Source organism: Panthera tigris, chromosome C2 (assembly GCF_018350195.1).
Source record: "Panthera tigris isolate Pti1 chromosome C2, P.tigris_Pti1_mat1.1, whole genome shotgun sequence".
Lineage (NCBI taxonomy): Eukaryota > Metazoa > Chordata > Mammalia > Carnivora > Felidae > Panthera > Panthera tigris.
In genome coordinates, this window is record NC_056668.1 from 156,974,820 (window position 1) to 156,988,501 (window position 13,682).

At 38.6% G+C, this 13,682-nt stretch overlaps 1 protein-coding gene across 5 annotated transcripts in view; it reads left to right on the forward strand.

The window, feature by feature from the left end:
- The first annotated feature begins 951 nt into the window (after positions 1 to 951).
- Positions 952 to 13,682, forward strand: part of TOPAZ1 (testis and ovary specific TOPAZ 1) — a 100,641-nt gene continuing 87,910 nt past the window's right edge. The window contains exons 1-3 of one of the 5 annotated variants that reach the window (XM_042999254.1): positions 953 to 1,280; positions 1,854 to 1,915; positions 2,240 to 4,317. In XM_042999254.1, coding sequence (XP_042855188.1) covers positions 1,070 to 1,280; positions 1,854 to 1,915; positions 2,240 to 4,317 — 2,351 coding nt within the window. In that variant the 5' untranslated portion in view covers positions 953 to 1,069. Of the gene's footprint in view, positions 1,281 to 1,853; positions 4,318 to 13,682 lie in introns of all 5 variants that reach the window. The other 4 variants (XM_015545202.2, XM_042999255.1, XM_042999256.1 and 1 more) reach the window with 4 other exon arrangements.

Here is a 13,682-nt window from a genome sequence, read left to right on the forward strand (position 1 = left end):
ATAAATAAATAAAATCTCAACCCCAGAAGGATCCTCAGCCTCATTTATATAACAAACAACGTATGTATAGGCATGTTTCCTTAAGGCACATGGACAACTTCTACCTACCCCACATATGATGACAAGGCTTCCCTATCTAAATATGCAACTTAACCCTAAATGAAAGGAACCCATTCACCCGTGTTCTTGGAGTCATGGCTTTGGAAGCCACTCCCCATTATCTCATTTGCTGCAAATGAACTTTTCTTTGCGTGACAACTCAACCTGGTGCAGTTTCTGGCTCACCAAGTAGCAAACTCAAGGTTGGTTTGGTTACATAAGGACAGAGGCATGAATACAATTTAGGAGGCTGATGCCGTGGGTCAAATTCTGAGAGCCAGGCCCAAAGTAATGGCAAAGAGCAGAGAGAGTGGCTGACAAACACAGGAAGTAGAATCAAGCAGATGTAATGAATGTGGCTGTGGCGAATGAAGTGGAAAGAAGTGGTCTCTGATCGTTTCTAGATTCTCGGCTTACACAAATGGGTGGACAGTGGCACATCCACCAACACAGGAGGAGGAAGCTTGTCGAGGAAGGATTAAGCTCAGTTTTGCACATCTGGAGCTTGAGGTGTCTATACGGTATGTGGGTGACTATATTGAGAAGGCTGAAGGAACGGGACCCCAGAGGACGGGACGGTTAGAAGCCACTGGCTGACACGCATCTTTGCCAGTGGCTAGTCAGGAGGGGCAGCAGGCGAGAGAAAGGGCCCCCAGCGGCTGCTGGAGGTTCCGGCCTAGGAAGGCGACTCGGGCCACAGACCCAGGCAACGAGGCCCTCACGCGTAGGCCGCACCTGCTTGGGGCACTTCCGCCCGTTGGGCCCCGCCCGTCCTGCCCGGGGCGTAGCGCGGGCCCCACTTCCGCTTCCGCCCCGGATCCAGACTGCAGGCGGGCGGCCCGGAGCGGGGCTGAGGGCGGTAGGAGGTCCGCGGCGGGAGCGGCCTTCGCGCGGCTGGTGGGCTCCTGTGAGTGGGTGCGGCAGGCCTCGGTGGGCCTTGGCCGTGGACTGGGCTGGCCGCCTGGGGCGGATGCGGCCGCCGCTGCCCTCGGGCCCCGCGGCGGCCCCCGGGCGGGAAGGCGACGCGCGAGGCCTGAGGAAGCGAGGCCGGCGGCCAGGGCCAGGCGCAGCGGGAAGTTGTGGCCCTGAGGCCACGGGACGCGAGGAGAGCAGGCAGAAGAGGAGAATGGTGGCCCGAGCGTCTGGGAGAGAAGAGGTGGAAAGTGACAAGTCGGGTGAGGGTGAGGCGTGTGGGACTGGGAAGGCCGAGGTGAGGCGGCGGGAGGAGGGCCAGGGTTGGCGGGGGTGGGGGGCTTCGGGCCGCTCAGACCCTCGGGGCTTAGCATTAGAAGCAGCGAAGGAGGCGGAGCTCCCCTTGCAGCCGGGAGGACCAGTGAGAGAGGCCTCCTAGATCGCCCGCATTCTAGCGTTTGCATCTCAGCCTGCCCCCGTGTTGTTTCACACGAGTGTGTAACTTGAATTTGCATTGAGCTTTACCGATGCGCGTGATTGACCGGGAGCCCTTGCTTGGTCAGAATTACTTTCAGAGGAATTCCTATTAGTGGTCCATTTTGGCTACTGTGAAGTGATGTTGACGCTAGCGATTATTCAGCTGGCTTGGAATTTATACGGGTTTGTATGGAGTTCCTTAGCGGAAATTAGGTTTTTCGTTTGAAAACAGAAGTGTATTCCCATACAGCTAGCTATTCAGGGAAATAAATGTGGATGGCTTCACAGTTTTTTATTTTAAGTGGTGTTGCTTTTTCCTCCTCAATATAAAAATCTTTTCTGGTATGTTTTGTTGTTTTGATCAGCCAAGGAAAAAAGAAAAGTCACTGAAGCTTCAAGTGATGATCCACAGCCAGGGATTGACCTGGTAAGAAAGGAATCATTAACCAGTTTGGAATCTTTCCAAACAGTGGAGTGCAGTGAAGTTCAAAGTATGGCTTTCTTGCAGTCTTTGGGTAAGGAGAGTTTGGTAGAAGGTATTAAAAGAAGAATTCAAATTAAAAAACTTAAAAGCTTAGAGAGCCCCCCTCTCAAAATAACTGACAATAAGGCTACACAAAATATTAAGGTTGAATTCCAAGATGAACTGTACAAGAATACTCCAAAATATTCTTGTAACGGCTTGTCACCTGGAGTAGAAAATAATTCCGTTTTAAAATTACATGATTACAATTTTTTCCCCCATTCCAAGGGTTGTAATGATGGAAATAACCTTGCATATAAACCTGATGGTGGATGTGTGCACGTTCCAGAAAATTCCTCGAAGTTAAAGAAAGAAAACCTCAGGAGTCTTGCAGATAAGAGTGACACAAATAATATTCCCCAGCTCTTACAGACTGAAGAACACTTAATGGGAGTAAATAGGTTATTATTTGAAGAAGCTGATTTACACCAAAGTAAAATTAATGGCTGGCTTTCCTGCCTTCAAAATGAAAAAAATAAATATTCAATAGAGGAGAAAAATATTGGGAGAAAACCCAGGAAAAGGATGAAAGTGTCTGAAAAAGGAGATGAAATGGTTATTGAGATGAACTGCTGTAATGTGCATAACAAATCTGAATTGGTGTTACAAGACAACCAAACAGGTGCTGAGGGCAAAGGAGCAGAGACTTTAGAGGCTAAAAAAAGTCCTTTAAAAGTTTTGAGAAAAGTAAACCATAATACACTCTCCCCAATGGATCATTTATTAAGTCTTCCAGAAATAGGAAAAAATACAAGTCCTGAACATCATGTAAATGCTATGTTTCAGAAAACCCTTGAGCCACTTGTGGAAGAAGAAACAAAGAACACTTCAGAGCCCTTAGGATTTAAAGGCATGGAGCCGGAAGAGTATTTTAAGTCAATGCAAAGCTCAGTAGTGAAATTATCTAGTGATTGCCATCTTACTGAAAAGAGATCTTCACGGGAAGACTTGAGAAATGAAGCTGAAGACTCGAAGTCAGGCTGTCACAGAACAATACCGATGACTGGTAAAAGAACTTGGCCTTGTTATTCATGTGCTAGAATATCTGCCCAGTGTTGGAAAAAGTCTTCCTTGCCAGATTCAAATAACTTTCTTCCTGGGTCTCAGCAAAGTTTTAGGCAAGATGATTTTCTTAAACACCAAACAAATCAAACTCACTTAATTGATTCTAAATTATCATTACAGAGTACCATAACAAAAACAAATGGTGAATCTTCAAGCAAAGAAAAATTGAATTCTAATTTAAGTTGTTTGTCTTCAGTCTCTGCAGTAGAGCCTACTTTGACGATTATAAAGGAACCTACAATTGATGATGGTAAAAAGATGAAGTCAGAGGAATGGAGCAGAAGTGGGTCAGAGGTAGTTTCTAATACTGATGAAGATACTCCGCTAACTAATGTGACTCAAAACTTAACAGGAAGTAAAAAAAAAGATAGAGGGAATTTAACAAAACTTAATTTGACAGTGGCTTCACAGGATGGCCAGGAAGCAAGTAACTCTCTAGGCAAAACGATTCATCGAAAAGCATGCATTGCTAAGCAAACACTTGTGGTTCCAGACTTGGTTAAAATATTGAACACAGGAAGACTGACTAATTTTAAAATTCCATTACTTAAGAATAAAACAGAAAAAAGAAAAGAAATAAATGCCAGGTCATCAGAGAGAGATGCATATAGTCCCCTAGAACTTCTTGACAATTTATCTGGAGCAGAGGTAAGACAAAGTAGGAGTAAAGAAAATGTCTCCACAGTAACATCAGGACCTCAGTCTTTGAGTATACAAAATAGTGTAACTCCAGTGCAAGCTGATTCTGACTCATGCATGTGTAAGAATTCCTGTGGTATTTCTCCAAACTTTTTAAAGGAAAGCAATGATACTAAACCATCTAACTGCATCTCTGAACCAGGCAATATTATTTCTAATAAGGAAGCTGTTTCTCTCACAATTGAAAGAAATAGTTTTTCTTGTGATCTTGGGTGTATGGAGAAAAGTTGTGCCTTCTCTAATAAACAAGAAGCATTCAAACCAGTTTTCTCTGAAGTTAGTGGTAGAGAAATGACTAAGAACTTTTCAGAAATTAAAATGGGGTTTCCAGATATTCTGAAAGCATATGAAGATGATGTCCTCTTAATTGATGTCATTCAAGATGACCCAGATCTCTTTGGGGTCTCCAATGAAGGGGAGCTCTCATTTACTTCAGAGGTCCCTATGATAAGCCAGGATCCCATTGTTGCCGAAGAGCACCAATCAACAGACTCTAAGCACGTGGAACTTCCAGAAAAAAAAGAAACAAGCGATGACTTGAGGTATGCATGTTAAAGTATGCCTTTTGGTGCAGATTATTGTTGGGGGTTTCAAAAGCACTTTCTGCTCTTAGGTATCACTGATTTATTCAGTGATCATTGAAACTCCATTATGTTTTTAATACAGTTATTTACTAAATGTAATATAACACATTACTGCTGAAACCTGGAAATGTCATTATGCTAAAATTTAGAGTCAAAATAAAGCAATTCTATTTTGGATATTATGGGCACATTAGCAGTTCAGAATTTAAAATGGCGATTTGTAAATTTCTGACACTGATGCTTTCAAAAGTCAATTAAATTTATTTTCCTATGTTCTTAAATTATTACAAATATGCAGATATACTTTTATTTCAGCCAAGTTACTAAGAACAGTACTGTACATTTTAACCCATTTTCTGTGCCTTCCTTATTAGATAAAAAATTCATTTTTCAAGGAACACAGAAACCTTGGAAAGGTTTATTTGACATATTTAGGACTTGAGAGTAGAATCAAAAGTTAAACCACTTTTCAGAAGAAAATGGCGTAAAATTTTTCTCATGGTTCTACTTTTAAGGTGATGGTTTTAAATGATGGTTTAGTCCCCAAAGAGGGCAGTTTTGCCTAAGGCAACTGTAAATGGAACCAAGTAGTAACCTTCATGCTCAGGAATTTGATCTATTCTGGTTGATCCAAATTTTATTTTATGTTATGTCATATTTTACTAAATTTTTATGATTCTTCAAGCTCTAATCTATACGTTACAACACTTGAATAATGCAGTGTTTTGTGAACAGACTCAAAAGGAAACATGAAAACCCTTTCCACTAAGATTCAGTGTTACATTACTTAAATCTCTTTGGTATTTATACATTTTACTTAGTTATTTTTGTGATATATTCTTGATGTTTTTAGTGTTCCAAGAACTTTTTTTTTAATTTTTTTTTAATGTTTATTTATTATTGAGAGACAGACACAGAGCATGAGCAGGGGAGGGTTAGAGAGAGGGGGGAGACACAGAATCCGAAGCATGCTCCAGGCTTCGAGCTGTCAGTACAGAGCCCAGCGCGGGGCTCGAACTCACAAACTGCGAGATCATGACCTGAGCCGAAGTCGGTCGCCCAACCGACTGAGCCACCCAGGCGCCCCTCAAGAGCTTTTAACTTATCAAATAGAGTACTTTCTGTTTGCCAAATGGAAGACTAAGCTTTATTATGTATTTTTAGCAGTATAATGAGATAGGATGATAGTTTGCCCATTTCAAAGATGGAAAAAGAAAGATGACAAGTTGTCACTTGTCTAGGGTCACACTGCTAATAACATAATCTGGCTATGAACTGAGGCCTGTCTTACTTTAGAATTAGTGCTAAAAAAAGAAAAAATTTAATGATTAAGAACTTGACCTTTATAGTCTTTATCGGTTTTTAATCTTCTTGCCGCCTATCAGCTATGGGACCTTTTAGGCAAATTATTTTACCTTATCTGTTAAAGGGGAAGATACTTGCTTCTGGATTGTGTGGGTTAAATCAAAGAGGAGATTTTGGTTTTAGCATGGCACTGAGTGAGGAGTAAGGGTTCAAAAGGAGGTAGTTAATGAAGGTGATTTTAACTCTTGGTATACCACACTTCTTTTGAGGAATACAAAGGGAAATTAGAGCAAATCCTGCATTTAAATAGAGCAGACATCTCCGTTAGCTAATAAGATGTTGACAGTAAGCTACCACCAAAGGTAGAAAGAAATGTGAATTGTTAGGAAGTTTGTTTTCTATTCTTTTTTTTAGAATAATGGCTGATTTTGAAAAAAGTGATACATGTTCATTACATTAAAAGTATAAAAGGGGGGTAATCCTACCATCCAAAATAACAAATCAATTGCTAACAATTTGTAGTCATCATTTCAGACATCTATTTAGGCATATGCATAGACATATTTTAGAAAAATTATATTGTTATTTTTTAGTAAAAATATTTAATTTTATTTATTCTTGATTGAGGGGAAGGGGAACTAAAATGAAGCTAAAGGGATTGCTGAAACAATATACTTCTGTATCACAAGAGATTAGTTTCGAAAAGTCTCTCTCTAAAGTTAATAAGAAATATTTAATAGCTTGAATTTTATCATGACTTTTAAAAATTATGTTCTAACTTCAGACAGCAGCATTTGCTTTCCAAACATGAAAGATGGGCATAACTGTACACTTTGGCTTTTCTACCAGTGTTGCCCCCAACTTTTGTGTTTTAAAAAAATGTTTTATATTGCTAAGCTTTGTGTCATTTACATTTTCTTCAGTAATCTGAATTCCCAAAGACTCCCTTAAGTTATATATTTAAATTGATTCAGTCCCTACCATTATTCTTTGTACTTTCCTCTGCTTTGGCTATTTTGATTCATTTCTTAGTTGGATAGATTTCAGAGCAGCTTTTTTCAAGAAGAGTTCATGATTGCTGTGTTCTTTAAGATCTTGGATACATAAGAACAACTATTGTGTAGGCAAAATTGGGTATAAAATTTTCAGTTTATGTTTTTCCTCTTTACAACTGTATGGTCATTCCAGCCTGCTTTATGACTTCGTTGTGAAGGTTGAAGCCAAACCTAATTCTCCCATCATTCCTCTCTCAACTGCCACTGCTGCCTTTTCCTCCTAGCCCTTCCCCCACTCCTCCTCCTCCCTTTCCACTTCGTCTTCCTCCTATCAGCTATCAGTTGTTTCTCTTACTTTCTGTCTTGGGATTGGTAATTATGTGTCAGTTTTTCCTGGACAAGGTGAACCATTTTGGTTTGCAGTATCAAATTTACTTCAGATAATTTTTCTGATTGTCTTTGAACCTCATTTCCCTTTATTTCAAAAGTGCCAATTATACTTTTATTGGCTTTTTTTTTTTTCATATCTCCTTCTGAAATTTTGGTCTTCAAGTAAACTTGAAAATTTCCTCAGTTGTTATTTATTGTATTGTATTTTTTTTAATTTGATTTTACTTTTTTAGAGAAAGTGTGAGCCGGGGAAAGGGGCAGAGGGAAAGAGAGAGAGAGGGAGAGCAAATCTTAAGCAGGCTTCATGCTCAGTGCAAACCCGAATGTGTGGCTCATTCCCATGACCCTGGGATCATGACTTGAGCTGATATCAAGAGTCAGACACTCAACTAACTGAGCCACCCGGGTGTCCCCTCAGTAGTTATTTTAATATTTTTTCTGCAATAGAAATACCCGTTTTATAATCATCCACAGTGCTAGGATCAACCTTAACGGGGAAAAATGGAGGTATGATAAACAGAGGGTCTGCTAATAGTTGGACACAAAGTTGTTAATGATTCTAGAACTAAATGAAGCTTAAAATATAATTTCAAATTTCAAAACTGTCCCTTTCATCAACCAGTTTTTGGTTCATATACTACTTTTTCCTCTAAGACACTAAGAGGTTGAAGCCTGTTAGACCGTGTTTGTATTTTACAGGAACAGAACTTAACGATGGGAGGGTTAGGGGGCGTCTGACTGGCTCAGTCAGTTAAGTGGCCAACTTCGGCTCAGGTAATGATCTCGTGGTTCATGGGTTCAAGCCCTGCGTCAGGCGCTGCTGTGCTGACAGCTCAGAGCCTGGAGTTTGCTTCAGATTCTGTGTCTCCCTTTCTCTCTCTGCCCCTCCCCCACTCTTACTCTGTCTCTCAAAAAATAAACACTAAGAAAAGGTTTTTTTAAAATAATTAAAAAAAAAAAGTATGGGAGGGTTAGGGCAGATACTGTCAGAAGCTCTGGACTGCTTCTTACTGTTAAAACATAGTCAAACCTGAATTGATTCAGTTGTTGGAGGAAGTGTTCTCAGACTTGGTTAGGGAGAATTTGTAAGATGTGTAAGTTATGTTAGAATGCTTATTCATTTTTGATCTCTACAATGGATAGAGTTCATTTTAAAACCCAAATTATCAGAAGCATATTGGAACTAATCCACTAACACTTGAACTGATGAGCTTGGTAATGCATAATTTTTGACAACGATAAAACTTTTGAATTAGCCTGTAAATACATTAGCCTGAGATTGTCTATAATAGTGCTGACCTAGAACGTAGGATTATCTTCAATCACAATTTTATTATATTCTAAGATATAAGTTGAGTGATATTATACAGTGGGTCATTGAGATTTTAAGAATCTGCCAAGCATTCAAGGGAATTGCTGTGTAGGTATGGAGGAAAAATCAATGTGCCTGAAACAAAAATACATAAACAAGTACTAAGAAATACTAGTAGTTTAGAAAAGAGGGATGAAAAGGTATCTTGGAAAAGTCAGAATTTGTACTGATCCTTGAAATTTGGATTGATTTAGATTTAATAAAGGGGAAGAAGGAAAAAAAAATTGGTGGGGGAAGAAAATTAATGAAGAAAAGGTAGGCATAAGGTAAAGGTAAATATGAATATGGTTGTAGAGGGCAGATTATGAAGCATTTCCTGACTCTTTCAGGTAGAGTTAGGAGCCCTTTCTGTTCCCATAGCACCTTTTCCTATCACAATTATGGCACTGATGTTATGATAGTAATAGCTTACATGTCTCTTGCCTATTAAACTGTTGAACTTCTTGAGAGTAGGAAGTTTCCATGTCTCATTTACCTTTGCAAGCCCAGTCCCTCATACTTTGAGGGAAGGGAGAGAATTAAACTTTAAATTTCTGTCATAGTAGGCTGTGCCTCAAGCATCTAGATTAGAATATATGTAAATGAAGACAGTGAATCCTTTCTTTCTAAAGCAAATAGATGTTGATGAGTACTGGGAAATAAAACTGGATAAATAGGGTGATGCCAGATTAAGATGGTTGGAAAGTTGAGCATCAGAAATTGAAGTCACCAGGACAGGACTAATGCTGGTGATCAATGAGGACCAGTTACACCACCTTTGCAAATTGGATTTAAATCCATAAAGAGCATTGTACCTTCTGGAGCTGGTAATAATAAACACAAACTTCTAGAGGGAAAAATGCCTGACACCAAGGTTGTTCAGATGATTCAGAAGACATTCTTTCTCTCCCTGTATATTTAGATTCTGTAGCCTGTCTTTTAAGAAGCTTACGTTGCTCCATTCTGCCTTTCCACTGAATATCTGAGACACTCTATAGTGCAAAATTTTACACTGAATTATCAGAACTGATATTTGGTGTCTACCCTGTGCTAGATACATCACTTACATTATTTAGTAGAATAATTCTGAGGTTGAAACTGGCCCTTTTTATTTTAATTCTTTTTTAAGTCCAGTTGACATACAATGTTGTATTAGTTTCAGGTATACAGTGTAGTGACTCACTATCTCTGTACCTTATGCTATGCTCACCACAAGTTTAACTACCATCTGTCACCTTACAATAGTATTACAATATCATTGACTATATTTCCTATGTTGTGCCTTTTCTTCCCATGAATTTTTCACTCCATAACTAGAATCCTGTATCTCCTATTCTCCTTAACCCACTTTCTCCATTCCCATACCTCCCTTCCCGGTAGCAATCATCAGTTCATTCTTTATAGGTTTCATTCTGCTTTTTCTGTTTATTCATTTGTTTTTTAGATTCCACATACGAGTGAAATCATATAGTATTTGTCTTCCTCAGTCTGACTGATTTCATTTAGCATAATACCCTGTAGGTCCATCCATGTTGTTGCAAATAGTATGACCTCTTCCTTTTTTTTTTTTTTTTTTTTTAGTGCTATGTAATATTCCTGTGTGTATACACTACATCTTTATCCATTCATCTATCGATGGACACTTAGGGTGCTTCCTTATCTTGGCTAATGTAAGTAATGCTGCAGTAAACATAGAGGTGCATATATTGGTATTTTCATTTTCTTTCAGTAGTACAATTATTGAGTCATAATGTACTTCTATTTTTAATTTTTTGAGGAACCTCCATACTATTTTCCACAGTGGTTGCACCAACATTGTACAAGCGTTCCTTTTTCTCCACATCCTCACTAACACTTGTTATTTCTTGTGTTACTTATTTTAGCCATTCTGACAGGTATGAAGTGATTTTGATTTGCACCTTTCTGATGATTAGTGGTATTGAGCATCTTTTCATGTGTTCATTGGCCATCTCTGAGTCTTCTTAGGAAAAATGTCTGTTCAGTTTCTCCAAAACTAGCCCTCCTTAAAATTGAATCAAAGTGTTTAATTTTCCAAAGGACACACAGCTAGTAAGTTAGTAAGGCCTGGATCTGAACCCAGGGTAGCTTGCTCTGAAGTTTGCTCCTCAGCCCAAAACAGCCTGCTAGAACAGGGCCATTTTAGTTATTTGTAAGACTTTAATTTGATTACTCTACAGATTGCCACAGAACATTAATCTACTTTTCATCTCTTTTCTCCGTCATTTCCTCTCTAAAGTGGCGGTGGGGCAGTTTGAAGAAGTGTCATTCTTATTTTTACTTTTTTCTCTTTTGGGTCACATAAACCATTGTTTTTTTTGTCTTTGCCAGAATATATGATATTGTACTTTATGGAATACTCATTTGTAGTAGCAAGAGACCTAGCACCTCACACCAGGGCATCAGGCCAGGCAACCTCTGGCCCAATGAACTGGATACTATAATATTTCTCTGCTTTTGGCCACTGCTATCTACAGAAAAATTGCCTCAGTAAATTTGTAGCGGCCCTATTTAGAAGCAGTATGTGAATGTGTAAATAAGTGAACACTGACCTCAAGTCAGCTAGTTAACATCTCAGAAGAAAGCAATAACATTTTGAATTTTTCTTGGGCATAGTTTTCAGACTTGTTCTGGTAGTAATAATTCTAGAGCAGTCCTGCTCAACTTTTTGTCAGTTACCCATAGCAAAGGTACATTTTGCATTACAATCCAGTACATACTTGTGAGTGTGTGAAACAGATTTATAAAAACAATATTTTCCCTACTATGAGAGATGTAGTATCATATTTTGTATTAAATTTTGTTTTATAAAAAAAAAACAAAACAAGTCCTGGGTGGAACCTATTAAACTTCATCACTCCCTTATAAAATGCTGTGGTTGGAGGATAAACTTGATGTCATCCATGTCGTTCTTCAGTTTTACTCCCCTCTCCTTGTTGCTCAAATCTCTTTTGCTTCTCTGTACTTCTATAGCTTCACTCAAGTCTGTTCGTTTCTCTCCTTTCCTCATCCTCCCCTTCATTTTTGAACCTTCCCACTCCGTCAAGGGAGAGCTGTGCCTTTTCATTACAGCAGTACAAAACTGTAAAATATTTATGTGCATTACAGTGTTGCTTTATTATTTTTGTAGTTTAGATGAATTTAATTTCTTTGTGTTTCTCATCTTCAAAACAAAATTAAATTACTTCTAACAAGAGCAGCATGTACAATTTTACCTTCCTGTGAGCTAGTTATTCATAGTAAAAAGTTTCTCATGCTTATAAGCTATACCAGCAATATTAAAAATACTATTTTAATATAGTACTTTGAAATTGAAATTAAAGCAGTATACTTGCTATATGCCTGTTTATGGTTTTTGTTTTGTTTGCAGATATAACCTCCTATGTGTCTGGAGCTATACCTATGTGAGAATGTAACTTTCAGGATAATTAGAAACTGCAAAAACATCCTTCAGTTCTTGTGTATTTATTGAGACACTTAATTGTATTCATGCTATTACTTTAATCTCTCACAGTTTTTCCTTCCTCTCATTCTCACTGCTGCTATCTTATTCATCTTTCTCCTAGATTATTGTAATGAGCTCCTGGCTAATTCTCCCTGAACTCTCTGTTTATCCTCCTCCGTAGTGATAGTCTGTAATAGAAATTGATCTGCCAGTGACTGCTTATATTGCTTCAGTGGCTTTCTGCCCACCTGAGGATAGAGTCTAAATTGCTTGGCATGTCTTTTTAAGGCTCTTTAGTGGATCGCATCCATTCTCTCTTTGACAAATATGGTTTTGGGGGGTGGGGGGAAGGGGGGAAAAGGGTAATAACAGATACGCACAGCAAGCAGCTTGTGGTTTCTACAGTATGTCATGTACTTGAGTCCTTTTGCATTATGTTACTTTATCTGCAAGTCCCTTTCTTTTTATTCAGCTATCCTTCAAGTCTCATCTGAGATGGTATTCTAGGAATTTGTTCTAGCAGTTTTCTTGGCACTTATCTCAGTATATTACGTCTGCTCGTATGTGAGCCTCCCATATACTGGGAGTTCCTAGACAGAAGAGAGGCATCTTCATTTGGGTCTCCCTGTGGTGCTTGGCTACGAAGATGTCAGGTGCTGAGTATATATGGAGGGCAACAAGACACATCTGGGCCTTGTCCTCCCTAAGCTTTTGATCCACCAAGAGAGGCAGATATTTAAGCAAGTACAGTAAACTATAATAGAAGTGTGAGATGTTAAGGACTTCCTTTCAAAATGGTATTTAAGATGAACACTAAAGGAATTACCAAGAATTAGCCAGTTGGTGAAGAAAAGTAAATAGAATTTTGTTATAGGAGTAATAGCCTGTATAAAGGCCCACAGGGAAAGGCATGTCACAACTGAGAAACAGAGATAATGTTCCATGGCTTAGGGTTCATATGGCAAGAAATAAAGCTGCAAAATGTGCAGAAAGCTCAGTCATTAAATTACATCCTTTACAAATAGAATGACCATAGAATCTGTCTTCCGAACTGCAAAACTTTTGAGAGTGAAGTGAGGAGCTTTTAATAATTTAAGTCAAGACAACAGGACTAAACAGACCATCCTAGATAAACTGGAAGTCATGGTGAGTTTGAACTTTATCCTAACAGCATATAGGGATTCACCAAAGGACTTTTAAATTTTAAAAATCATTGTAGCTCTGGTGTGGCGGGGAGCTATTGTAATAATGAGGCCAAAGGACATGATGACTTCAAACAGAAGTGGATGTGGATTTGGGAGAGATTTAGGAAGTGAAGATTGATTAATCTGATTGATTAATCATAGGTAGGAGTTAAGAATGATACCTGATTTCTTTCTTATTTCAGAGAAGGACATGACAGTTCTCAGATATGAATGGGCAGGATTGGGGATGTGTTCTGCTCATCATGTCAAATTGTATGAGCCTTCTGTTCATATTATTATTTTTTCCATTCTTTAAACTATATGTTTCCAATTGTTTTAGATCTTATGTCAGGGAGCAAATACTTCCTGTTTTCCAAAGACTTTAGAGAATGATGTATAAAATACTTTGTTTAGTTTTTCTCTTTCTTGAGTAGGAAGTAATCTTGAACCAGTGAGCGGTTGTAGAGCTGTAGGCTGGGTTTAATAAAACGAATTTATTAAATGAAAAAAATGGTGGGATTATGGGCGTTTATTATATTTTATTCTTTTATATATTTCTAAATTTTTAAAAATGGAGAAATGTTTAGCCATTTGTCGCTCATATAAATGTAGTTTTCATTTGTTGAGTCTATGCT